Source organism: Penicillium expansum (genome assembly GCF_000769745.1).
Source record: "Penicillium expansum strain MD-8 chromosome Unknown contig192, whole genome shotgun sequence".
NCBI classification, from domain to species: Eukaryota; Fungi; Ascomycota; class Eurotiomycetes; order Eurotiales; family Aspergillaceae; genus Penicillium; species Penicillium expansum.
The window spans coordinates 535,790-561,194 of NW_015971404.1; the positions used below are offsets into that span (position 1 = coordinate 535,790).

A 25,405-nucleotide genomic window follows, 5' to 3' on the forward strand; every position below is an offset into this window, starting at 1 on the left:
CGATACAGATCTACCAAGATATGAAGGAAAGAACTTCGAGGTTGTTTGAGAATCAGGCGCCTCCAGGTAACCAAAAGTAGGTATATTTCGATCGCTATAGGTCTAATGTCGTTCGAAGGGTACAAAGGGAATAGATCAGGGGGTCATAGTACATGGAGTCTCAGCAGCGCTTGGTTTACAGGCGCTTGATGATAGCACCAGCGTACTCGTGGGTCTTGGCCTTGCCGCCAAGATCACCGGTGAGGGTCTAAAGGTCATGGGATCAGTATTGCGTGATAAATGTAAAAATAGATGTAAAAACTCACCTTGCCCTCAGCAAGGGTATCGAAGATAGCCTTCTGGATGCGGTTAGCGTGGTCGTGGAGACCCATGTGCTGCAGCATCATGATACTGCTAAGAAGCATAGCAGTGGGGTTGGCGAGGCCCTTGCCGGCAATATCGGGGGCGGAACCGTGGACGGCCTCGAAGATGGAGCACTCGTCACCAATGTTACCGGAGGGGGTGAGACCGAGACCACCGATCAGACCGGCGCACATGTCGGACAGAATGTCACCGTACAGGTTGGGCATAACAAGGACCTTGTCGTTGTAAGGGGTAGGGTCGGTGACGATACGCAGGCATGAGTTGTCCAGCAGCTCAGCGTCGAACTCGATATCGGGGAATTCCTTGGCGATCTCACGGGCGGTGTTAAGGAACAGACCGTCGGACATCTTCATGATGGTGGCCTTGTGGACAACGCGGACCTTCTTCTTGTTGATGGACTGAGCGTACTGGAAGGCGAAACGGAGGACACGCTCGGAAGCTTCGCGGGTGATGAGCTTGATGCTCTGCACGACACCGTCGACGACGACGTGCTCAATACCGGAGTATTCACCCTCGGTGTTCTCACGGATGAGAACAGTGTCGACATTGTCGTAGGGGGTCTTGTAGCCAGCGATGGAGCGGCAAGGACGCAGGTTGGCGAACAGGTTGAAAGTACGGCGGAGAGTCAGGTTCAGGGAGACGTGACCCTTGCCAACGGGGGTCTAGAAGGGCGAAGTTTAGTATCGCAGTCCAGATGCGAGATATGGAAGGGCAATTTGAAGCTGGAACATACAGCGAGAGGACCCTTGAGGGCGACGTAGTTGCGGCGCACACTGGCAATGGCATCGTCAGGAATGGCGGTCTTGCCATCCTTCAGAATGGGGGTGACATCAACGGATTCCCACTTGATGGGGGCCTATGATTGACTTAGTATTTTGATCGCATTGAAGAGTTAACATATTGAGAAATCGCTACCTTTGCGGCCTCGAAGATATCCTTAATGGACTGAGAGATCTCAGGACCAATACCGTCACCCTCAATCAGAGTAACAGTGTACTTGCCCTATTTCAAAACAATTAGCAATGTCATAATTAAGAACGTTGTGATGTTCTCGAATTATAGTCGGTGTGCACTGCGCGGCTGGCACCGGCATACATGAAAAAACGGGTCTGGTGGGAGAAAAACGTACATCAGGACCCTTCTGACCCTTGAACTTGGCAACAGCCTCCTGTGTAGGGCTGGCGTAGAAGCGGACCTATTTAAAAAGATCAATATTTAGTCAATTGAGCTTCGATAGGGACCGAGTGTCTTGAGGGGGTTGGTACCTGCGCGATAGGAGCAGCAAATCGAGGGGCCACGCGGGACGGGCGCATGCACTGGCGAGCGACAGAGAAGTTCCGGGCAGCGATCATCTTGAAAGATCCCTTCAATTTCTTGGGGAGAAGATTAGAGGTGGTGAGGGGGAGGAATGAAAGAAGGAGAAGGGGAGAAAGAATCAAATCTCTCGGCGCCGCACCGATCCGACCGGTCCTCAGACCGCATTGGTGGTTTCATTTCCCCCCCGGCCCGAGTCCACTCTTTTACCTGGTGTCCACTCTTGACTACCAGCTATAGGGTGTCAGCATTTGATTAGGGTTCTGCTATCAGATCTCGGTCACCTGCAGAAAGGCCACCTTGGTTCTCTTTTGTATTTCAATTCGCCCTAGCTACTGCGCTCCACCTGGCAATCATGGCAGACCTCGACGTCGCAAGCCACTACAACCTACCCTCCGAGTTCCCCGAGGAATGGCCGGCATCTTTAGACGTGGCCGATGAGCCAGAGGAACAGCAAGTTCAGCGAACAGACTCCCGTCCACGAAAGTCCCGATACATAGCTCTCGAGCGCAGTACCAGTGATTGGAGAAGCAACTTTGGTTCACGAAGAGGGAAGGAGGGCAGAGATAATGCGCGGGAAGACGAGCCCGATCCCCTGGGTACAAGCGACAGCGTGCTTCGGATTCTGAAGCAGCGAGGAGTCCCCCTGGAGAAAGATGGCAAATCACAGTACCTGCTATCATCGACATCATTCTCGCCCGCACTATTCCTATCACAGGCACATCACTCAGCCTCCATTGAATCGCTGATGGGCGGCCTGGATAATCTGTCGCATTCCATCGACCAAAAGTCGGCGTCGCTGAAAGTACTGGTAGAAGCCAACTTTGAGCGTTTCGTACGTGCCAAGGCAACTATCGATAGCGTCTACACCGAGATGAGAAACCAGGGCGTTGAGAAGCAACCGAGTCTGAGTCCCCGCAGGTCGGGACATTTCCGGAGCTATTCAGGTCAGCAACGGAGCATATCCCCCGCCCCGGTGGTTGCCAAGAAGACCGCCCTCGTCAAGGAGAGTGAGTTTGGCATGAAGGGTATTAGAGGGCCTTTGGTTGAGGCTTCTGTCAAGGCCGAAGAGGTGTGGGGACCAGCTCTTGGGGGTCGGGAACGAGAGAAGGTACTAAAGTCGGTGGTGGAAACTATGGAGAAACATCGCGAGGTCTATGAAATTGGAAGCACCTTGTCCAAGTCCATCCAGCAACGCGATTACGATGCTGTCTTTGAGCAGTATACCAAAGCAAGAACACTCGCCAATCGGGCCAAAAATATCGCCGAGCAGACATCCAGTTCCCGCCGACAACTTAACGACTCTGAGACACACACCATTCTAGCCATGGGCCGGATGTGGGTGGACGTTGACCAACAAATCCACGACTTTAAGCGTGATCTTTGGAGACGTCTTGCCGACGCCCCCACCACATCAACTACAAGCACCGCCTTGGGGCCTGTGGAAGAACACATGGAGTTGATCGGGGCCTTGTTAGAACTGGGTGTCGAAGACAACCCTATCTGGACATGGCTTCAGAGCCGTTATGAATTCTTGAAGACAAAGATCACCGGATTCTGTGATCGATGCAAGGTCGAAATTGAAATTTTAAGACGAAGACTTGCTGGTGGGGAGAGACCAACTCCACAAGCTACCGCATCCTATCTCCGCCTAGCACCTCGTGATGGTGCGGTAGAAATTCCAGGGAGACTAGACACGGATCAAGTCATTGAGTTGTGGGAATGTGTACAAACGTTCCTAACGCGACTTCTGTCCTCACAAAGTGGCTTGCTGGGTGAGGTGTTGGATTTCTGGGAAGTTGCACAATCATTCATTGATGGCAATCGACAGCGGCTTTTGCCTGCCGGGTTTGAAGGGGAGAGTCGCAAACATCACCTTCTTTCCGACGACAATATTCAGGAGTTAGAGAAGGGTATTGCGGTTTTAGTCAATATCATTCGAGAGAATGTCGTGGCACTCTTCACAGAACCTCCAACCGAAGATATCTCCCTACTCTTCTCGCCAATTCCGGCAAGTCCATCAACCCCAGAGTCAAGGGGTATTACTCCAACAGAGTCCCGATTCAAGCTGGATCCGAAGAACCTACCATACCCTCCCCCAAAGCTTGGAGAGCATTGGGAGGACTTCGCATTCTGGCCACCATTTTCCAATTCTCTCAGTGGTGTGCACTATCTGAGTAAATTCCTCATCACCGTGGGCACCGCTGCGAGCGAAATGGCAGCCCTAAGGCCGATTGGTGGCTCTGGAAAAACCTATGACCTCCTCAAGACCCTTGTCAGCATTGCCAGGGAACGTTGTGCACGTGTGGCATGTGCTGCCTGGAGTAAAGATGCGGAGATCTGCAAAATGTTGGAAGACTGGACACGCGATTCAGAGAAGCGTGATTTGACTAAGATGCCCGGGTTCTTTGTTGCCTTTGAGAGTGCTATCCTTGGGGGCATGCAAAAGATCCTTTACATTTCGGAAGCTATGGCAAAGCCAGGTTCCGTAGATGTTGTCACTCAGCCGCCTGCGAAACTGCTTCAAATGGTCCGCTCTCAGTTCGTGTCGAGTGTTTACAAGGCGTTAAGCGGCCTGGTCGAAAACGCAGAGCGCCTGACAACAGTAGATGAAGAAAATGAATGGATTATTGCTCGACCAGCAATGACAAGCCAAGCAACTGACGCTGCTTTGTCAGTTCTCTCGGCTGATTCGGTCGATTCTTGGAATCGGGTAAGTGTCAGTCCAATTCAATGTGATCCCTCCTAGCTAACCAGAGGACAGAATGTTCGAATCCTTCTCACACTCTCAAATCTCAAGGCTCTACAGGCCGATCATGTCCCACAGCTTATCTCAAACTTTGAGACATCCTTCTCAGTGAAGCTAACGGAAGAGGCCAAGACTGTCCGGGACGTGCTAAGCCAGATTGAAGACAGGCTATTCCAGTCATACATTACCCCGACTACAGCCTTGTTAAACAAAACAATCACCACTGGCATTGCATCTCCAGATTGGGAGCCGTCTGTTGACAGGCCAGAGCAAGTCCGCCCATATGTTTACAACGCCATGTTGACCATGGTGCTTGTCCACACAGAGATCTCTACAACGATTCCATCTACTGTGTCACCAGGTGCTAGTCGCGCTGCGTCAAGTTCACCTTCCTCGTTGCTGGCCACTGTCTTGACACATCTCCTTTCTCAGATTTCCTCGTCACTGCTTGATGCATTCCGTACTCGGTCCTCCTTCTCGCTCGCAGCTTTGATGCAAGCTACCTTGGACACCGAGTTCATTGCACAGACTCTTTCCGCGTACATAACTGAGGAGGCATCAAATGTGCAAAGCCAGATTTACGTGGAGCTAGATTGTCGCACCACAAACGAAGCTCGCACAAAACTGAAGGCCGAACTAGGAGAAATGCGAGTTATCCTGAAACGGCTCAGAGATCGGACGAAGGGCGAGTTTGCTTGTTTCAAAAAGCCGAGAAGTGGCGGAGGGAACTCTAAGCCTTCCAATACGGCCGCGGCATAGGTTTAGCAAGACAGTGCTATTAAAGAATCATGTATTGAATGCTTTGAAATTTCTTTTTCATATCCAACCGGGTATCATGAAAACGTAGTCCACACCATGTGTAGTTCTTGCCTTTTTCTCTCTAGTTCTGACCAACCATCCGCTGCACGCGACTAAGCAGCGCGTTGCTCTCTCTACCTAATCTTCTCTTTCCAAATTGATCCGGCCGCTTTGCGCGCAGCAGTGCCTCACGTTCCTTTTGTTTCGCCTCTCGATCCTTCTGTCGTGCTTCCTCCGCTTTTCTCCGCTTCTCTGCAAACTCCATTTCCCTTGAGAACGCAGAGGGCTTTGGCCGGCGCTCCCTCTGCTTACCCTCGCCTCGTGGGCGCCGTTCTGGCCTAGGTGCAGGTTCCGGCTCGGCCTCGGGCTCGTTCAACATGGCTATGCGATCTGGGTGAAGTTCCAGAGTCGTTGTGTCTTCAACAGCCGCTTCCTTGTCCTTGCCAGTTTCGACTTCATCCCCCTCGGCGGTATCGTACACGGATTTCTTAGGCGCGATGGCGAGTTCTTCGGCTTTGATTTTGGCATAGGCCTTCTTCACTTTGGCTTTGTGAATCAAGTCATTTTTGATCTTTTGGGCTGTTGTTAATTATTTGTTAGTCTCATTCAAGGCGTGGCTTTCAGGCATGCTCACTCTTGCGACGATATGTGCCATCTGGGAGGTTGGCGGGTCCAACGCTAAAACCCTTGCGCTTCTTGATTACGGGCTCGCCCTTAGATGCCAGGGCAGCATCGCCGTCGTGGGTACGTTTTGGTGCCATGTTGATATTCAAACAAAACAAATGTGTTTTGTCCAGGCGTTGTTGAAATCAGAAGACTTTCGGAGAAGAAAAAAAAAAAAGTGGCGATCTCCGCACGGAACAATCGGTCTCGGCCACTCGCAGCTAAGTATGAACTATTGAACAATATACAATGGTTTTTCTCTCTTGATATTGGTTCTGAAAGAAAAAAATCATAGGTAATAACCATTTACAGTGTCTATAATATATGCGATATTATCACTGATTACATGGTCATTCTAGCTGATCTGCACACTATAACATGTGTGCCATTTTTTACTCTCTATTTCTTCCCAATATCTTTCACAATTTTCAGGCATCGGGCCTTAATACCATTATTGAGACCCAAAGAATGCAAATGTACAACATTCAATATACAACATAGCTCTGAAAGGTTACCCCATCACTGCAACACAACGTCACAGGTCCATCACATGACGTTCTCAGTCCGGATCTCCGAGATTGACGGGTGTCCACCCATTCAACGACACAATGCACACGACCTACTCAATACTAGCTTTCCCCTATTCAACCTTTTGGGGCACAAACTGGGCATTCATACTTTAAGACGGCAGGAAACAGCAAAATCCAGGCCCAGGGCGTGACATACAAAGTACTCTGTTCTATATAACCACTATCTCTCTTCGCCAATCAGTAAAATCACTGGACGGCATATACCCGAATCATCCTGGTACACCGCATCCAACTTGGACCCCCACCACGGCACAGCTCGGCGCTGGTTTCAAAAGGTGCTACGTGGGTGGTCTCCTGAAATGTCACCTTTAGCGTTTCAGGCCTTATAGTCTGCCCTTATCACGCCACCATGCCCCTATTTCGAGATCCGGATCGGAGGCGTCATTATCTATGGTCACCCGACCATGGCAATCGTGAACAGCCGACCACAGGGTCCTCACAGCCCCAGCTAAATGATCTCAATCGCCGTGAGATAGATGCTCCAGAAATGCAAACCAACTCTATGCATTCCACGACGTTGAGTCCGCCCAAGTCGTGGGCAAATGACCGGGAGGAGCTCATACAACGTATCAAAGAATCTTCGCCTTGGAGATTACAACATATGGTATGTGAATATATTCGTGGATATGCAAGCAGAGAAATTCTGTTTTGTTTGTTTCCGTTCTTTCTCTTTGTCTTTCTCTTTTCTTTCTTTGTTCAACCCATTTCTCAAACATACATAGACTAACATACTATAGTCCCCGGATAGGCACAACAACGATTTATTTAGCTCCCAAATTTCACCGGAGCAGTCACCAACAGCAGCAAGAGAACAAGAAAATAACTCTATTAACCAAGAACATCACATTAATGCGACAGAGGAACTGGGATCGCCGGCCGATATCCAGAGACCTCGATCCGCATTACACTCGGGTGATTTCAGGGAAGGCGCCACAGATCCCCATGACTCACACGCTCCTGGATCTCCTTTTACTGGGCCAAGTTCGGCTTCCCCCTTTGGTCATTTAAGCTCCTCTCCCACTACTCCCTGGTTCGGAGCACCAAACTTGCCACCCGATTTGCGAAAGACAAGTATATCGAATGAATACCGTCAGTCCGATGATATTGTGAATGCTCGAGCTCGTGCACCGTCAGTGGGCTCATTCTCATCAAGTTATGTTTTAAAAGCCCCTACCAGTCCTCTGGTATACCAAGCAAATAACACCGATTTGGACTTTTCGTCCCGTGTTGACCATGCGGACGTTTCCGAGCCTATGGAGAGAACAAACCGTCGCCGTACTTTGCCACCGGAGACCTTTAGGAATCTCCAATTCTCCCTGCCAAGCAACCCCATTCCCAACCTTGGCAGTCCATCTCCACCCGGACGGCAGCAGGATGTCTTTACCAACCAAACGTCTTTGCCTCGCCGGTCATTGACCTCGACGTATAGTCTTCAGCTCGCACCGTCCCCCGGGGGGCAGATCCCACCATCGCGAGTCAGAAGGCCGTCTTTTGTCTCCGATCTGTCATCAAACCCCCACGCACCGATGGTGGGGTCTTATGAGGAGTCAATCTTGCGTGGGAGAATGTCAATGAACCCTTCCAAACCGCTGGATTTTACGGCTCAGATCGGTGTGCTAGGCAAGGGAAAATGCAAAAGCCATCTCAAATGCCCCCCACATGTCACAGTGCCATTTCCGGTTGTGTTCTACAGCTATCCGACCTCGGGGTGTGGCCGCTCAATCTCAGATGACAATCCAAGCCCCTATGTGGGACAAATTGACTTGGAAAATTCCCTCCCAAAAGAGAATCCCAATCCGACTCGACGTCGCAGGCGACATCTAAGTCCGATAGGACCCCGTGAGGACACCCCCGCCACAGATGCAGCAAACGATACTCGTACGAGTGCTGCTGAATCACGACGCCGCCGGGAAAAGAAGAATCGCAGATCAGAATCGCCTAAATGCCCCCCAGGAGGGTCTTACCGGATTCCGCAACAAGGTCAACTACAAATCATAATTAAGAACCCGCACAAGACAGCGGTAAAGCTTTTCCTTGTTCCATACGACCTCGGCGATATGGAGCCTGGCACAAAGACCTTCATTCGGCAACGCAGCTATTCGGCAGGTCCGATCATTGATATGCCGCTCAGTGCACGAAAGAATTTTGGGACCGATCGCCCTGAAGCTTCCTTGAATCCCACAGAAGACCCTCAAGACAAACCTACGTTGCGATACCTCATTCATCTGAACATCTGCTGTCCCGCGCGCGGTCGCTTTTACCTACATTCGACCATTCGCGTGGTTTTTGCAAACCGCGTCCCGGACGGCAAGGAGAAACTACTGAATGAGATTCAAAATCCCGAGCCTCGGTACAGCCCATACAAGCCTTCCCGAGAGTCTTCCATCTCGAGTACTACAGGCGCAAATATGCGCTTGGGAATTGACCAAACTTCCCACAGACGGAGTGTGGGCCAGGGAGTTATCCCTCATCTCCACCCACACGTGTCATCCCCCAGCGAGTTCCCCTCGCAAGATGTCCTAGGACCGACGAATGTTACGGGTGGCCTTGAAAATACTCCTCCCTCGCATAGATTGTCTCGTTACAACGAGCTCACCAGGGACAACGAGGATTACGGACGTCATCCAAGCGGTTCAGAAGCCAGCGAGAGTCTACTCGTCAAAAGACTCCGAGTCCTTGATGTGCACAGGCCGGAGTCCACAGTAGATGAACGGCATCCGCGCAAATTAGGCTTTTATGATCGACCATCTCCCACCCACAACCACCGTCCTCGCTGAACGAACCCAGCGAGCGCAACATACTCCAAGAACCTCTACCTCGCGATTCAGTATAACAATTACACCACCTACCTCCCACATTTATCTTGGTCCTGACTTGACATATAACCTCATTTCCTTTTTACACCATCCTCAAAGAACAGCATAGAACAACATGAGAATAGGCGCAACTGGTTTGCGGCCGATCCCCTGTTTATACTAACCAACATAATAGCACCGAGTATTTTTTTTTTCATCCTGATTCATGTCCAAGCGATATGTGTATTCATTTTCTTTACTTGGGAGTCCAGTCGATCTGCTTTCATTACCTGTGCTTTACGGATATATTAGGGGAGCCCAGGCGCTGACTATACCCCCTTCCTATATTTGTTTTTGGTATATTCTTCTCTATCCTTGTGATTTTGCCGTCTACACTAAGTCTATCTGTTAGTTAGGTTAACATGATGCATTTTGGAATCGGTTAAATATATATCGCGACGTGAACTGTGTTGCTGCACGATTCTGACTTTCGTGTCTGCCAACCACGTACTCCGTAGATGAACAGCGGATATATATTTAAAAGTTATCACATTAGAAAAATTTGATCAATAGAAAGACCCAAGAAGGTAAAGTCTATGAAATGCATTGAAATAGACGAGTTTAAGTTCCTGCAATTTATATCCACAAAGCGCTAGATACAGCAACTAAATTATCCAAAATAACAAGGGTTAAGCACCCAAGGAAGAAGAAGACTATATGATCTCGACCCGGCCAATATGATATGATGTATTACAATCCCTTCGAGTCCACGAAAATAAGTTCCTATTCCTCTTGAACCAATGAGCCCAGCTTAACCAGCATGCTCCACGATCTCGCTCACCAGCACACCGTTCTTGATGTAGCTCTTGAACTGCTCGGGCAGAGGGCACTCCTTGGTATCTTCATCGGTGCCCTCCGGCGGCGGAAGGTTGATATTGATAGCGGAGGATTTGCTAGTGAAGATCTCAGTGTTGAGGCTCTGCGGGCCAAGGTAAACAGTAGCACCATCAACCTGATCCATCAGCAGAGTCGGGACCGTGCCGTCGATCTGCACAGCGAACTTGGGGCACTTGATGATGTCGAGACTGCTGACAAGAGAGTCGACGATGAGGGAGAGACCAACACAGTTGTCGATTGCAATGGCGTTTGCCTTGTTGGAGACCTTGATGATGGTTTTGTTGCAGCGGGTAATCAGGATGGACTGGTTCTGCTGCGCGGGGATCTCGATGATCTCGCCAGGGGCATCGAAGTTCTCGATGAGCCACTTGCTGCCCTCGAGTTCCTTGCGGGGCGGCTTGCGCGCGCGCATGTTTTCGGGCTTGGGCTTTTTGCTAGGTGCTGGCGACTTGCCCCGTAGGGCGCTGGATCCTTCGGATTCAGGGACAATTGATCCAGCACGCAGGTTGGGGTTCTTGTGTGTCATCTGCGACTTGTCGACCTTGCGGAGACTGGAGGTGATACCCTCGCCCTGGTTGAGCTGGTCGAAGACAGCGCCCATGTCTGCAGCTGGTGCTGCGGGAGCAGGAGCGGGGGGAATACCAGGAGGTGGAGGCGGAGGAGGTGGAGGAGGAGCACCGCCACCGGGGACATTGAGGGCTGGGACAGCCGGAGGAGGGGGAGGAGAAGGAGGGGCGCAGCGAGCAGGTCCGGCCTTGGCCCGTTTCAAAGCCTCCAAGGCATCAATGCCAGACTCATTGTTCCATGTTAGACCCTGGGGGAAGTGTTTCTTGAGGTACACCGCAAGGGCCTTGAAGTTTTGATAGTAGGCTTTGATGTATTCGACATGTGCTTTGTCCCTGTCAAATTGTCAACATGAGGATCCCTTCAAAACGTCATTAACAGGAGTGCTCACTTGTCCTTGTACTCCTTCAGCACTTTGTTACCATAGTATTCAATGCCACCAATCATGTCCGTGACAAACTCCGCGGGCTTGCTTTCAAAGAACCAAGCGAGCGCAACAATACCCTCCGCAACAGCGCTCAGGTGGTTGAATAGCGGCGATGCTCTGTTTGATTCGCGAATGTTGTTAATGCTATCGGATGCCTTGTGCAAGTCCGTCATTAGCTCCGGAGGCTGGGTATCGGGCTTCTTGGCCTTCGTCACAACGAAAAGATAAGTGCGTTCGGCTTGGAAGGCTCGAAGGACGGCTTTGGACTATAGATTCAATCAGCAACCACTCGCGGCAGACCTAGTTCCCAGAATTCCTCAAAAACATACTTGCTCAGCAACAAGACCGCCGATCTTCTCTCCCAGGTTGACAAAGTTCTGAACATCTCCCTCGATCAACGCATCGAAGTCCTGAATCTGTGGCGGAACCGGGGCGGCCACAGGGGCTGGGGGCGGAGGAGGAGGGGAGGGCTTAGGGGGTGGTGGGATGGCGGATACGGAAGAAGGAGATCCGGTCAAGGACTTTGGCGCACTAGAGTCATCGTATGACATCGCCATATCCTCCAAGCGTGAGGTCGCTGCCTCGAGCCTATAGATGAGCTCAATGTCAGTCGAGTGTGCCGAATGGAGGTGGGTGTCAAACGGCTTAACGGGGATTGAACCGAAGACAAAATGCTATGGGTAAGACACTTTTAGCATCATGAATACATACCGCTTGATGAGGGTGGTGAAATTATGCATATGGCCGCCGGACGCCATGATAGGCAACACGTTGCTCCAACGGTGGAAAGGGAAAGGTAAAAGGGGCGATTTGAGTAGGTTGGAATCGAGGGATTTTCGAAAGCAAAATCCCCTGCTATTTAGTAAGATTTAGGCTCTCGAGTTTCCGAAAATAACACCCGGGATGATAGAGAGTGGAAAGAAGACAAAGCCCGGAGCTCCTGAGGTCTGTAGATGACAGCTCTAGACGTGGTATGGTACGTTACAGCGGGATCCCTAAGTTAAAATGACGTTGCGGGGTATATTTGGTAATTATATTACCATCCGATCCACCGTAATGCGATAGTCGAAACTCTCCAACTCTTGAAGATTCGGTTGCTCTTTGTCTCTCTATACAACCATCTTCTTTGTTGTATCTATACATAGCCTTAGCTGCAAATATGGTGGCTCAAGTTCAGCCTATTGAGGTCGAGTTTTGTACCTTGGGAATGTTCATAATTGGTATGGTTTACTTCGTCCCTCAAAGTGGGATGTAGACTCACAGGTGCGTTGTTATTCAGATGATATTGATTTCGGCGGCTCAAGACCCGGTGTCAAGAATATCCTCGGTGGTGCAGCGTCATTTGCAGTCGTGGGCGCCCGCTTGGTTTCAGGCTCGAAGTATGCACGATCTGTGAGCTGGATCGTGGATGTGGGCTCTGATTTCCCTGCCGAGACGCTTGATGTAATCAAATCATGGAACACAGACTGTGTTTTTAGAGAGGACCCTAGCAGGCTAACCACGAGAGCCTGGAATGGGTATCATCCCGACGAGAAACGAGGTAAGTTTGCGGTGATATCTCTTGAACGTACGCGGTGACTGACCTGGCAGACTTCAAATACCTGACTCCGAAATTAAGACTTGAGCCTGAAATGTTGTCCGATTCGCAGGTGTGGTCTAAGACATTCCATATGGTCTGCTCTGCGTCTCGTTGTATGTCTATAGTGCATCATATTTTGCAGCGACGAAATGAATTGCACAAGGCAGGGAAAGCGCCATCTGCCGCTCATGCTTCGAAGCGCCCTATCTTCGTCTGGGAGCCAGTACCTGATCTCTGCACCCCAGAAGAACAGGACAAGTTCTTCGCCGCAAATAAAGTTGTGGATGTGGTGAGTCCTAACCATATGGAGCTCGGCATGATGTTTGAACAACCCGGTTGGACCGAGAAGAGCCAAGTAGGCCAGCAGCTAGTCCAAAAGATTACAGACTCCGGCATTGGACCCGATGGAAATGGCATGCTGGTTATCAGGGCAGGAAAGGATGGTAGCTACGCCTACTCAAAGTCTGGCAAGATTTGGCTCCCCGCATATCATCAACCTGATGCCTCAGGTGCTACGCCTGTGATAGACCCCACAGGTGCGGGAAACTCTTTCCTTGGTGCTCTAGCTCAGGGCATGGTGACTGAAGGCCGAGAGCCATTCCAAGCCATTGACTCTGTTCTATCAAACTCCGAAACTTGGAACAAAGCTCTTGAGTCTTGGGGTAATTACCAACATTATCCTATGGCGCTTATTTGCGCAACAGTCGCCGCTGGCTTTGTGGTCGAGCAAATCGGTGTGCCGCAGATCGATGTTGATGGAAACGGAAAGGAATTGTGGAATCAGACTGAATTCACGGAACGTGTCCGCCTGTACACGCAGCGATTATTGAGGACACTTGAAGAGTCTCCTCAGAGACATCTATTGGTCAATTGACCAATGGCCGAATGAGGAACGCCCTTTTATTGTCGTACAGCACACAAGTGATCAAATAGTAGAAAAACAAAAAGAAAAGGTTCCGTCCTGCTGAGAATCCGCCTACAATCGCCATCCAGTAGGCTGGACCTTCTTCATGAGTCGTTCTTGGCAGTTTGTTGCGCCTCGTGTTCGCGGATTTGTCTGCTCCAGCTATAGATGAAGAAACGTAAAGGTCAGCATAAGGTATACCGAGTGACATGGGGTTCGGGTAACGGACTATCGGCTGGGGAAGAAACGGCCGGGCTCGGGCATCTTGTCGCGATATTCACGATCAGCGCTGATGCTGAAGGCGACGGCAGCGACACCAATCACAAAGGCACCCATGATCGCAGTGTTGGCCCTCCAGTTAGCTGGCTGGGCGTACCAACCACCAGAGGGGGACCAGACTTCCTTGGGGTACCTGCCAAATCCATTAGCTCCTGGTGGGGTTAGGAAAATCACGGGCACATACGGGATCTTTCCACCTCCACCCATTGTGACGAAGATGCAATTGAAGGGTTTGTTAGAAATATAAAGCGAGCGTAGGGCTGGTAGTTCTCGAAGGTGGAAGCCGAAAGGGCCGTCTCGGTCGCAGGTCTGATGCCAAGGCGCCAATGCCATATTCGGTTTAGCGCAACCTCACACGACTTGGCCATCCCGTGACTGCCGCGACAATTTCTCTTCTCTCTCGTTGATGGTATGCTAATTGATTGCGTCGCGATTCTCCCTTCCGTCCATTGTATAATCTTTTTACGGTCCTCCGAATACCACAATCGCCCAAATGAAGAGACTGCAACTCCAAAGATGGAGCAGCTCAGTCCTTTCGCCGCGGGCTCGGACTGTTAACCGTCTGCATCAACACATCTACGGGCAACGGTACCAATCGGCCGCTCTCCCGGTCCAAACCCGTGATGATCAGACAACAGCGATTTTCGAGGAATCAGCACCTTTGGATGAGCAATTGGCTCAGATTGTAAAGGACTCCCACACCCGCCACTCGCAGCTTCAATATCCCTCTCCCCCAGTCGAAGCGGCTCGACAATCTGCAAAACTTGCCGCTCTCCACGCTCGACTCTACCTACCCTCCAGATTACCTATCGAGACCCTTGCACGGACGCTAGTCGATGCATCCGCAGATCCGAACCCGAATTTCAACAATGCCTCGCTGGCTACTCTCGGTCACGACCTCCTTTCCTACTACGCAACCGAGCACCTTATTTGCACCTACCCTCGCCTGCCCCTGACCGTGATCTTCGCCGCCATGTATGCATACGCTGGGCCTAAGACTCTTGCCGCCATGGCACGAGAATGGGGTGTTGACTTGGCTGCCTTGCCCGGTGGTGAGGTCGATCCCGGTCTGTTGCAGTTCCAGAGGGTTGAGCCTGGCACCGAGCTTCCTTCGGGCCCGACCCACCCCACAGCACGCCCATATGAAGCACAGAAGAACTGGAGGAAAACGGTCACTTCTAAGATTTTCTATGATGATGAATTCGGTGACCCACTCAAGGGGATCAAGCAATCTGCGGCAGGTGTCACCACCGAGCAAGCGAGCGCCGAGTTCGTCCGAGCTGTTATGGGCGCCATCTACCTGCACGCTGGCCGCGCCGCTGCCAAGCGATTCTTCGAGCAACACTTCCTTTCACGACACCTCAATATCTCAGAATTGTTCAACTTCCAGGCACCAGCCCGTGACTTGACCCGGTTGTGCGCTCGCGAGAGCTTCGAACGTCCAGTCGCCAAGGTCATCAGTGAGACTGGTCGTAAGAGCAGACACCCCGTCTTTGTGGTTGGTATCTTCTCTGGCCAGGATAAGCTTGGGGAGGGCGCTGGCGCCAGTCTGATGGAAGGCCGCGAGCGTGCTGCTGTTGCGGCGCTTAAGGGTTGGTACCTTTACAGCCCACTTTCTGTGCGCGTTCCCAGTGCGATGGAGGAGCCATCGGCCGTACCGTGGAAGCCGGTCCACGTTGACCTGGGCGAGGTCATTGTTTAAGGTATTTGGTGCAATGGGATGCCTTGGTTCAAGGCACGGTAACATATTATTTCATGTCCCTTTTTTTTGTTATCTCGCTTTTCTTTTTCCGGTGTGCTATTCTTTCGCATGGGAAGCTGGCCGGCGGTAAAAAGAGTCATCTATCCTGTCTCCTGCATGACTGGATCCTGTACATTATGGGAATTCCAATCCCTTCGATTCACCTGGTGTCTTTTTCTTCGAAATTTCCCTTTTTGTTTTCTTCTCCTCTGTTTTACTCTTCTCCAGTTAGACATCGGGCAAAACTAGGCCTGTCATGGCCTTCGTTTTGGTCCTGACAATCAAATATAGAACTGCCCTCAGCTATCTATTGAATGCATACAAAATCAATATTAATGGAAGCTCTCTTGGCTTTTAATTGTGCTAGTTTATATCTCTAGTTGATCACCAAATGGGCCTACCGATACCTACCAATGCCTATTCATCTGGACTTTATCTCTCTTTATCCCATCACTCCGGGTTAAGAATCTCATCCTCCCAGTTTCCACTACTCCTCCCGACATTCGCCTTTGTAGGATCATCCAGATACTGCCCATACTCTTCCCACAACTCCCCAACTCCAACCCCGAAAAGACCCTTCCAGAACCCGATACCATGTTTGCCCACATTCTCACCCTCCCCTTCACCAACATACCCAACCCTCAAAAGCCGATCATTCAACATCCCCACAGCGCCCCTCCCAATCCTCACATCCTCAAGCCACGCCAGAAAATACGCTGTATGCTGATATCCCATGTCCCACTTCGGCGGCCGTTCCGCAGCAGACAGAGGACGTTTCCAGTGCGGCGGCTCCAGACCAGCCTTGAGCCGCACAAAGTCAGCTATACCCTCAATTAGTCCGCCCGGCGGACGGGGGATGTCCCCGTTACTGCTTTCGTTAAGCGGCGCGGTATGCTGATAACAATGCACGAGCTCGTGGGTCAAGACTCCGACCAGCTCGTGGAGCGGGTCATCTTTCGCAGATGGACCGGATGTACAGCTCTGGATGTACGGGAGCGAGACGTGGATTTCCTTGTGCGCATCGTCGAGCTCTGTGCCTGTTGTGTAAGCTACACCGCTGTAATCGCGAAGGAAGACTGTTACGGATCTTGTTGGCGGGATGCTGGGTGTGAAGGAGGGTCGGCGTGGACTCTCGGAATTTGGGGGTGAAGTATATATGAATTTGATGATGTTTCCTAGGGCTCTATCGAGTGTTGTTGCGACGTCTGGGATCAAGGCGAGGAAGGCACTTGAGGCTGGATGGCATAGGTCTTCCACGTGAAGGCGGAGCTTTGGCTGGGGGGTTGGTGCGGTGGAATTAAATGCTAAGTTTGTTTGCTTTTCTTCTTTGCTGCTCGAGGTCTGTGGCTCTTGCTCTTTGTTGTCTTTTGGGATTGCGGAGGGATGAGGTGCGGGGCCGGAGCTTGTCATGGTGTGTTTGGTTTGATTGATAGTGGTTAACTGAAAAGAGATCTTTCGTTTGAGTTCTCTGACTCTCTATATTTGTCTGAGGTGTATGAAAGTCTAGGTTTGTTGAGGGCGGGGGTTCTAAGAGCCAGCATGATGCTGACTAGACCAGCATTCGGCTAAGGTGTGATCTATGGATGAGTACTTCCTATACTAACATGTACATAGATATAAACTAGCACATATATAAAACACTTACAACAATAAAGCTTGTCATTTATCGATGTAAACTTAAAGGCTTCAGTCTACTTTGTAGTACCCAAACAAACACCTTGTCAGCGCCGGTGATCCAACAGGGACCATGCTCCACTTTGGCGATCTCGTGGGGTGCTAGGACGCTTTGATTCGCATTGATTGGAGTAAAAGAAAGTATGGAGTAAGATACACATAGTCAATCGCATGTCAATTGGGTCTGATATTGATCTTTAAAGCGTGTGAGACAATGAGTGGACAGTTTGCTGTCATCCATGAAGATCACTACATCTTTGATTATTATTTTCGTACCTTGTTTTCGGAACATAATAGGAAAATCCCAACTTAAGGTATTTCTACCCTGTATCTGTTTATTATTCCTACCAAGTATTGGCATTGAGATGTTGTAAATATGACGCTGTTGGTTGCCCATTGCGACGAGTGATCCCAAGTTAATAAACAAACCAGTATTGGGCTCTTAATATGTAGGCTTCGGGCCCAACCTCACCATGCAAGACAGGTGTAGTTAGGACTGCAAAATAGACAGGCATTAAACCCATGTACATCTAACGAAATAGCAACTTCCAATCAGAGTCAAAGGGCTACCCCCTTTTAATATCCCTCTACATCCCTCGCGCTTATCGTCACGCGCTTATCGCCCCTTGTTTTCGCTCCGTCCGCTTTTCAACATCCCACCATATCGAGGTCAACTTTGCGCTCTTCCTCATATTTGTCTTCGCTACATACCGAATCGGATTCTGTACGTTACGACCCTCTCACTCTGTCTCTGAACCCTTCGCGATGCTCCTGGCCATTCCCCTATTCCCGATCTTCCGCACCCTTTTGCGACGATTCCATCCTATAAACATTTGATGCCCTCACTACCTACACGCGTCCATGTTATCTTTTAACTTTACCGCAATCGCAATCGCAATTCTTCTGATTTTTCCATCTCGTTCTCACGTGCGCTGGTAGAATCTGCTGCTAACTTTCATGGCTAGTGACACATCGAAATCCGAGTCTGTTCTCCTATCCGCTATTGGCCTTGTCGCATTTTGATTCCCCTGGATCGTCCATTACATACACTCTCGTTCTTCTGCCCATTCCCTTCGGTGTCTGACCCGAGTTCATATCGATCTCTCGGTTTTGACAATGGAGGCGAAGGCAGCGGAGCTACTGGCGGCCTTCAAGAACCCCAACTTGTCTGTTGATTCTAAGATCGCCTACCTTTCTAGTGTCAAGTCCGATATTAAACAGAAAAATGTTCCGGAGGGAGCGATTCGCACCATTTTCGAAACATTACGCCTCGCCATTGCCTCACAACATTACTCTGTTCTCGGGGCGGGGTTCTCCACACTTGGCCATCTCCTGAAGCGCCTTGCAATCCAAGACCAGGAACAATGGATTGTCCAACAAGCCCAAAGCTTGTATCCTATTCTTCTGGAGCGTCTCAATGACCCTAAGGAACGTATAAGAGCACAGGCCGCATCAATATTCACCGAACTGTGGCCGTTTGCAGGGAACGAAGTCGAATATCATGTTCTGGAAGTTGCACTGGTTGGGAAAAACCACAGGGCGAAAGAGATGAGCATGCTCTGGCTGGCAAATGTAGGCTTATGCACCCTGCAAGGCTTGTCTCAGCTACTAATCTCGACCTGCAGATGACGAAGCACCATGGTTTGTTGTTCCGTCAATATGTTCCTTCCCTGGTTTCGTGCTTAGAGGACGCCGACAGCGCCGTTCGAGATACGGCTAAGTTGGTCGTGATTGATCTGTTCCGGTGAGTGAAGTCATTCCCCTGCCCATTTTATTCATTGAATACCCCTAACCAAACCCAGAAACGGCCCCGCAAGAGCGAAGTCTGACCTGCAAAAGCAAATGGCGGCACGAGGTGTGAGGAAATCTATCGCGAATGCTGTCCTCTCGGGTATTGGTTTAGGGTCCGTTGAACCCGATGCTGCATCCTCTATGCGTCCAATCTCTAGGGCTGAACGCTCGATTTCGGTGATGTCGTCACGTTCACATGTTATGGAACAGACTGATGATGGTTAGTAATTCGTTCTATTTATATCATTGGAGATTTGCCCTGGTTGTACTGACTTTCTTGCAGAGATGGAGCCTGTAAAGAACCGCCCAGCTTCTAGGGCTCATCGTGAGCGACCGATAGCCTCTTCCGCACCCACAGAGCCACCAATTGTCAACCGACCTCGCACACCAGCACCGACACCAGCACCCCAGCAACCCTTGCCAGACGATGATGGTCTGGAACCGTTCGATGTTGCCTCGGCGAGGGATATCGATGATCTCGTGCGCGATATGCTCCCCTGGTTTGAAGGAAAAGAATCCGAGGACAATTGGTCAAAGCGTGAAAAGAATGTGATTCTTTTCCGCAGACTGACTCGAGGAAATGCACCACACGAATTTTCGCAGACCTATCTCAATGCAGTAAAGACACTCCTTGACGGTATTTTGAAGGTTCTTAATTCTCTGCGAACCACAATGTCTAGCAACGGCAGTCTTTTGATCCAAGATGTTGCCCGGATATGTGGCCCTAGGATTGACTCAATGGTCGAGATTATCATGCAGAACCTGTTGAAGCTTTGCTCGGCATTGAAAAAGATTGCCGCCCAAAACGGGAATGCTACTGTTGAAGTCGTCATCCTAAATGTTTCATTTAGTATTCGCCTCTTGCAGCATGTCTCGTTCGCTACCCAGGATAAAAATGTTGGAGTGCGTCTGTTCGCCACAGGGTGGCTAAAGGCTTTGATCATCCGCCAGGCTCATCATAAAAGTGCAGTTGAACATGGTGGTGGCCTTGATCTCATCGAGAAGGCAATTACGAAAGGATTGGGAGATGCGAACCCTGGTGTGCGCGAAGCAACGCGGAGCACCTTCTGGACGTTCTACGGTGTATGGCCGGAGCGAGCCAATGTGATAGCAGACACCCTCGACCCCAAGTCGCGGAATTTGCTGGAAAAAGATTCGTCGAACCCCAACCCCCCTTCAAAAGGTGCACCTGCATTGCCTGCAAAGAGCCCCGCCAAGAGTCGCTCCGCTTTACAAGAAGCTATTGCTGCTCGGAAGAAGGCCCAGATGCCTTCTCGATCTGAGTCGGCTCAGCCAACCTTTGCCGAGGCGAAGCCACCTGCTCCTGCCCCCAAGTCCACTCGGAGTGTACCAACTGGGGCCCCTCTCTCGTCTCTATCTTCTGCGCCTATGAGACCGGCAATGAAGCCTCGACGGCCAGAAATTAGTCGTCCTGCTACCGCAGACCCCTATGCTCGTCGCCCTGAGTCACGAGCCCAGTCTAGTAGTACCCAATCTACCCAGTATACCCGACAAGCGACCACTTCCCCCAGGGCTGTGAGGTCTAAACCGTCAACACCTACATCGAAGGCTCCCCTAACGGCGACTCGCACTCGCCCACATGAATCGACACAAACTGCTACAACCAAGGGCAGGCCGAAGAAACTCGATTTGTCGAAGTCCAAATCTCACAACGATCTTATGGCCGCGAGTCGTGCTCGCAGTGACTCGAACGAAAGCCTGGCAAATCTGCCATCTGCGAGAACCCCCCACCAGGGAAATTTCCTAAGTGCATCCGAGGACCAACATTCCCCTACATCTGTCGTGTTGGAAAGCCCTCCGCTCAATGCATCACAGCCTCTTCTGTACTCAGCACCGGATGGTCCTCATGCTGAATCGGTTCCTATTGAGGAACCAGAACCAATGGTACTGGAGGAACCTGTTGTTGCCGCACCTCCAGCTTATACCCCCGAACCAGATCTTGTAGTGTCCCCCGCGCCCGTGTCTCCCGCACCCATGTCTCCTGCTCGCACGCATCCAGATCCGAACTTTGGTTCTGGTCCTGTATCTACTGTCAAAACCCAGCCTGAGTCAATGGTTATCTACGAAGATCCTACCACTCCCACCGCAGACAGACATGAGACTCCTGCCTACGCCGCCTCGGTGGGAAAATTTACCCCTTCAAAGTCGTCCCCCAACCACCCTGATCAACCCGAATACGGTGAAGTAGAGACTCAACCTATCTCCGAGGATATTTCAGCCCCGGTAGTCGCTCCAGTTAGGTTGCCTACACCAGATTTGGCCCCTAGGCAGGAAGCCGATTTGAACTTTGAAGTTCGAACTCCGTCTCCAACACGCCGGGCACCGCTTCAACCAAGCCCATCACCAACGAGGGGCCGTTTCCAGCCAGCGGCTTCTAATATCATGGACATTGAGGTCGTACTTCCCCAAGAGCCCCATGTGGGAACGAATGGGGCCGATGGCAACAATGAGAATGCGACTCCATACCTGGGAAAGACCGTAGATTTTCCTGCGGTCCCACGGTCTGCGGCTAAGCCGAGTGCCCTCGAAGAAGTGACGGCAAATGAACCTACACCGCGTTCGCCAGAAGCGAGACAGAGATCATTTGAGTCGATACCTCCATCACTCTCCCAGTCTACATTGTCTCAATCATCAATGTCTGAAGAGTCCACACGACGCACGCGAAAGTGGGTTGATCGTCACCGCAGCCCCAGCCCGCGTTCGAAGGACCCAGCCAATGCCAAGGAAATGATCCATAAAGGTCTCGCTCGTATTGTTTCGAGAACCATGGAGCCATCGGGATATCGGAAGTTGCAGGGACTTATCCAATACCATGGCGATGAGATGGTTTCCCAAAGCCAGGACTACAATGCGTTGCTGGAAGCTCTATTTGTGGAACTGGAAGCGACCCCTTCCAACCGCAAGGATCACGACGTGAAAACCCAAGTTTTGGCCACTATTCGTTCCATGCTCCTACGGACCCGCGAAAATTTCCACCCCTATGACACTCGCGCCATGGCAGCTATTATCCGGGCTCGCCGCCACTACGAGTCCACTTCCCACTTTGTCACTTGCCTTGAGGAAGTGGTAGACAAGCTAGTCTTCTTGACCTTGCCCCAGACGGCGATTATCGGTGTTCTGCAGGGACTGGACCTCGGAGCGGACGCCGAGAATGATGAGACGTACCGATCTACCATTATGGGCCTGAGTACTATCCAGCAGTCCCTATCGCGTCCCGGTGTTGATATCGACGACGAGCTTCTGGCCCGCATTGGTGCTGTGGTGATGCACCAGCTTGGACACCCGCGCCCCGGTGTCAGGAAGAATGCCACTGAGCTCTGCACGTTCTTGAACATCACCTTCGGATCCGAGCGAGTGCAAAAAGTCACCCAACCTCCTCGTGAAGGATCCCTTAACCTTCTGACCTACTTTATGGCCCGACGGACTCAGTAATTGTTTTTTATCCGCTTAGGACTACATGTGTATGTGTTTAATTACCCTCGGTAGCGTGGTGGCGTGTCAGGCCGTGGGATTTCCGGTGTACATAGGTTCTTGTTCCATATTTCTTTTAAAATTCATGTGTATGTTTATTTCCTTTCCGATATATAATCTCTTTCGATATTCTCGGTAGTTGTTGTCCACCGATATGATTTCAAGGTGTTGTAACGATAAACACCTTTAAAATATTAGGCTTTGAATATTGCACAGCCCCAAATATTGAAGAGCACAAATTTAATTGACAAATGGCAATGGCTATGCTTGTGTCTTTTGCGACGGAAAGCTAATCAGCAGCAAGAGACACACCGCCTTTTCCGGATCAATCGCTGATGGAGATTATTAGGAATCTACTACTGAGGTGATTGGATGCAGCGTTGCCGAGAGAGCATAGCCCACATGTGTATGCAGGTTTTGAGACAGTCAATTGGCCTTAACCAACACGCAAGTCAAGGGGACGATGATCCAACTATTTGCCAGTATCAGTTGACATGTATTTTGTGATACCAAGGCATGCATGACACCTCTTAGCTGCAGTTAGGTGGGCATCTTGCATGAGACATTTCTACACTGCCTCATTAGGCGCATTCATACCTCAACTACAGAAGAGTATGTGGTTAAATATGGATGAAATACCTTGAAAATTATATCCGCAGAGTTCCCACCTAATTCAACTAATATGACCGTTACCATCATGGATCCCAAGTTCAAGTTTAGCAATGATGGTTCGGGTCTCACCTTTCAAGAAATCCTGAAAGAGGGCGAAGACAAAACATTCTCAAACCTCCATAACTTCATTGCTAAAACCATTGGATCGAGCAAAAGCTTGGGAGCAGCGTATGCACCCACCAGGGTCGACCGGGTCACATTTTTCAACTCCAGACCCCCCACCTTCGACTCTCACATAAATAATATAAACCATAACCATCAATCATTAGCTGATGAAGGCGGGCCTGTTGCTGCGAAGCTCTTCATCATTGAAAGCATAGACGTGGCTCACATCCGCTGGCTTCTCGAAACCCTCGCATCCGACGATCCTTCGGACCGACACTCTATTCTCAGCTTCATCAACGACTACTTCTATGATGAGCCAACGTCCAATTTTGACAATGTACAGCTGCAGATCCCCGCCACTCCATCCTCGCAGGCAAGACAGCAGCACCAAATTTTCGACTTCATCAAGCTCAGGGAATTTGACCGCCCGTTTGAGCTGAGCTACAAGGATATACAGGCCGCGTCAAGGGCTGGCGGAATGTGGAGGAGCAACAAGTCGTATGGTTCGTTGAACCCTATACCGAGGGTTGAGACGGGAGGGCGAAAAACTGTTTTCCCACCGATTGCGGTTGCGAGGACAAGAGTGGCGGCGTGGTTTGACAGCGACGCTGAGAAGATGACGTGGAGGACGGGTAAGCAGAATCCCATGTCCCCCTAGTTATTCTAATTCTGTTCATCACAGGGTAAGCTAATGCTCTATGTCACGCGTATAGGTGTGATTCTGATGGACAGAGAACCTTATTTCGAGGGGCTCCCCGCACAACTCAAAGCATCGTACCATGTCGTCGCCGGTCACACATACCAGGGCTACACCTCGATACAGTCTCTCCTTCTGGACTGTATGAAGCGCAACTCCAGCATGGCTGGGGGCTCCGGTGTTCCTGTTCCCCTCGCCGTACTTCAGGATTTATACGGTATTGTTGGGTATGAGGGGATGCGGGTCAATGCCTACACAACGCGAGATCTCAACTCGATCGACTGGGCTTTGGAAGGCGGCGGTAACACTGATAATCAGGTGACATACCGCTCAGAAATGAGGAAATTGCTCGCCATGAGAAGGAGGTTGAATTGGTCTCGGGGCCAAGTTGAGGCAGTGCTGGCGTCATGTAGATACAAAGCAAAGCTGGGCTGGGACAAAATGCCACACGGCAGCGAGAGAGAAGCGGTGGTCGTCGAGGACATTGCAGGGGACCTGACAAGGGATTTCAAGCAGATCGAAGCCACGATGGCGACGACCTCGGATCGTATAGAGCAGAGCATCCATCACATCATGGGCGATGCAACCATTACGGAAGCAGAGAGGACAAACGCCCAAAGCAACATCCTGCTAGCTATAGCAGCCGTCGGGACATTCTTTATGCCGATCAGCACAGCGGCGGCGATATTCAGTATGTCTGGGGACTGGGCGGTGGGAGAGGTGGGCTTTAGGAAATTCTGGGCTGTGTGTATCCCGATGTCCATCTTTTTGACAGGGTTGCTGGTGGCAATTATGCGCTGGAGGAGGATTAGAGAATGGATGGGCATGAGCATGAGAAGAAGGGGGTTGTTGGTTTAGCACGGTCCCAGATTACGAAGCAAGGATTGGTGCAAGATCGTTCTATTAGGCCTACAAGGGCGAGACGATCAATATGGTAAAATAGTTTCAAATTGATAGCCAATCTCTGGGAATTCAATTTAAATGAACTAAGGGCTATTAGCGTACACTAGTCTATGAGAATATTTCTCGACGAGGCCTAGCTCGGATAGACGCCATGAGCTGCTTGTTGAGCATTAATTTGGAGTTTGGGTTATGAGAGTTGGGGGAGGAGGGGAGAGAGCTCGTGGTTGCTGAGCATGGAGAAAAAGGAGTTGCGTGGGAGTTTATTAAAGCTGGCTAGGTGGCCCTTGCAGCAGATAGTTCTGATAGGCTCATGCTCACAATTCTATCCTGGCTGTTGAATAAATTATAGGATGATCTATATTGAATTCTCGATATGATAGATGACTGAGATTTAGATCTATGGTATAA

At 50.5% G+C, this 25,405-nt stretch overlaps 11 protein-coding genes across 11 annotated transcripts; 6 read left to right on the forward strand and 5 right to left on the reverse strand.

Annotated features, from left to right (window-relative positions):
• Positions 1-175: 175 nt before the first annotated feature.
• On the reverse strand, positions 176-1,715 carry PEX2_061880 (isocitrate dehydrogenase (NAD(+)) IDH2; the record flags this gene model as incomplete). Its single annotated transcript, XM_016743459.1, has 6 exons — positions 176-247; positions 306-1,025; positions 1,097-1,219; positions 1,279-1,365; positions 1,493-1,558; positions 1,629-1,715. The coding sequence occupies 6 exons, from the start codon at positions 1,713-1,715 to the stop codon at positions 176-178; spliced, it is 1,155 nt and encodes a 384-aa protein (XP_016596182.1).
• Positions 1,716-2,032: 317 nt separating this feature from the next.
• Positions 2,033-5,185, forward strand: PEX2_061890 (exocyst subunit SEC5; the record flags this gene model as incomplete). The annotated part of the gene is made up of 2 exons (XM_016743460.1): positions 2,033-4,390; positions 4,442-5,185. The coding sequence occupies 2 exons, from the start codon at positions 2,033-2,035 to the stop codon at positions 5,183-5,185; spliced, it is 3,102 nt and encodes a 1,033-aa protein (XP_016596183.1).
• A 121-nt stretch (positions 5,186-5,306) lies between these two features.
• On the reverse strand, positions 5,307-5,985 carry PEX2_061900 (uncharacterized protein; the record flags this gene model as incomplete). The annotated part of the gene is made up of 2 exons (XM_016743461.1): positions 5,307-5,803; positions 5,859-5,985. 2 exons carry the CDS (start codon positions 5,983-5,985, stop codon positions 5,307-5,309), a joined length of 624 nt encoding a protein of 207 aa, XP_016596184.1.
• An 841-nt stretch (positions 5,986-6,826) lies between these two features.
• On the forward strand, positions 6,827-9,254 carry PEX2_061910 (uncharacterized protein; the record flags this gene model as incomplete). Its single annotated transcript, XM_016743462.1, has 2 exons — positions 6,827-7,081; positions 7,215-9,254. The coding sequence occupies 2 exons, from the start codon at positions 6,827-6,829 to the stop codon at positions 9,252-9,254; spliced, it is 2,295 nt and encodes a 764-aa protein (XP_016596185.1).
• Positions 9,255-10,083: 829 nt separating this feature from the next.
• On the reverse strand, positions 10,084-11,918 carry capA (adenylate cyclase-binding protein; the record flags this gene model as incomplete). The annotated part of the gene is made up of 4 exons (XM_016743463.1): positions 10,084-11,068; positions 11,125-11,426; positions 11,490-11,748; positions 11,872-11,918. 4 exons carry the CDS (start codon positions 11,916-11,918, stop codon positions 10,084-10,086), a joined length of 1,593 nt encoding a protein of 530 aa, XP_016596186.1.
• A 401-nt stretch (positions 11,919-12,319) lies between these two features.
• Positions 12,320-13,613, forward strand: PEX2_061930 (PfkB; the record flags this gene model as incomplete). The annotated part of the gene is made up of 4 exons (XM_016743464.1): positions 12,320-12,380; positions 12,440-12,700; positions 12,751-12,852; positions 12,907-13,613. 4 exons carry the CDS (start codon positions 12,320-12,322, stop codon positions 13,611-13,613), a joined length of 1,131 nt encoding a protein of 376 aa, XP_016596187.1.
• A 258-nt stretch (positions 13,614-13,871) lies between these two features.
• On the reverse strand, positions 13,872-14,129 carry PEX2_061940 (uncharacterized protein; the record flags this gene model as incomplete). The annotated part of the gene is made up of 2 exons (XM_016743465.1): positions 13,872-14,055; positions 14,107-14,129. The coding sequence occupies 2 exons, from the start codon at positions 14,127-14,129 to the stop codon at positions 13,872-13,874; spliced, it is 207 nt and encodes a 68-aa protein (XP_016596188.1).
• Positions 14,130-14,415: 286 nt separating this feature from the next.
• On the forward strand, positions 14,416-15,624 carry PEX2_061950 (mitochondrial 54S ribosomal protein mL44; the record flags this gene model as incomplete). The annotated part of the gene is made up of 1 exon (XM_016743466.1): positions 14,416-15,624. The coding sequence occupies one exon, from the start codon at positions 14,416-14,418 to the stop codon at positions 15,622-15,624; it is 1,209 nt and encodes a 402-aa protein (XP_016596189.1).
• A 489-nt stretch (positions 15,625-16,113) lies between these two features.
• Positions 16,114-17,073, reverse strand: PEX2_061960 (basic secretory family protein; the record flags this gene model as incomplete). The annotated part of the gene is made up of 1 exon (XM_016743467.1): positions 16,114-17,073. The coding sequence occupies one exon, from the start codon at positions 17,071-17,073 to the stop codon at positions 16,114-16,116; it is 960 nt and encodes a 319-aa protein (XP_016596190.1).
• Positions 17,074-18,453: 1,380 nt separating this feature from the next.
• PEX2_061970 (uncharacterized protein) lies at positions 18,454-22,581 on the forward strand (the record flags this gene model as incomplete). The annotated part of the gene is made up of 4 exons (XM_016743468.1): positions 18,454-18,909; positions 18,963-19,081; positions 19,140-19,348; positions 19,412-22,581. The coding sequence occupies 4 exons, from the start codon at positions 18,454-18,456 to the stop codon at positions 22,579-22,581; spliced, it is 3,954 nt and encodes a 1,317-aa protein (XP_016596191.1).
• A 721-nt stretch (positions 22,582-23,302) lies between these two features.
• PEX2_061980 (uncharacterized protein) lies at positions 23,303-24,952 on the forward strand (the record flags this gene model as incomplete). The annotated part of the gene is made up of 2 exons (XM_016743469.1): positions 23,303-24,029; positions 24,111-24,952. 2 exons carry the CDS (start codon positions 23,303-23,305, stop codon positions 24,950-24,952), a joined length of 1,569 nt encoding a protein of 522 aa, XP_016596192.1.
• Between the last annotated feature and the right edge of the window lie 453 nt (positions 24,953-25,405).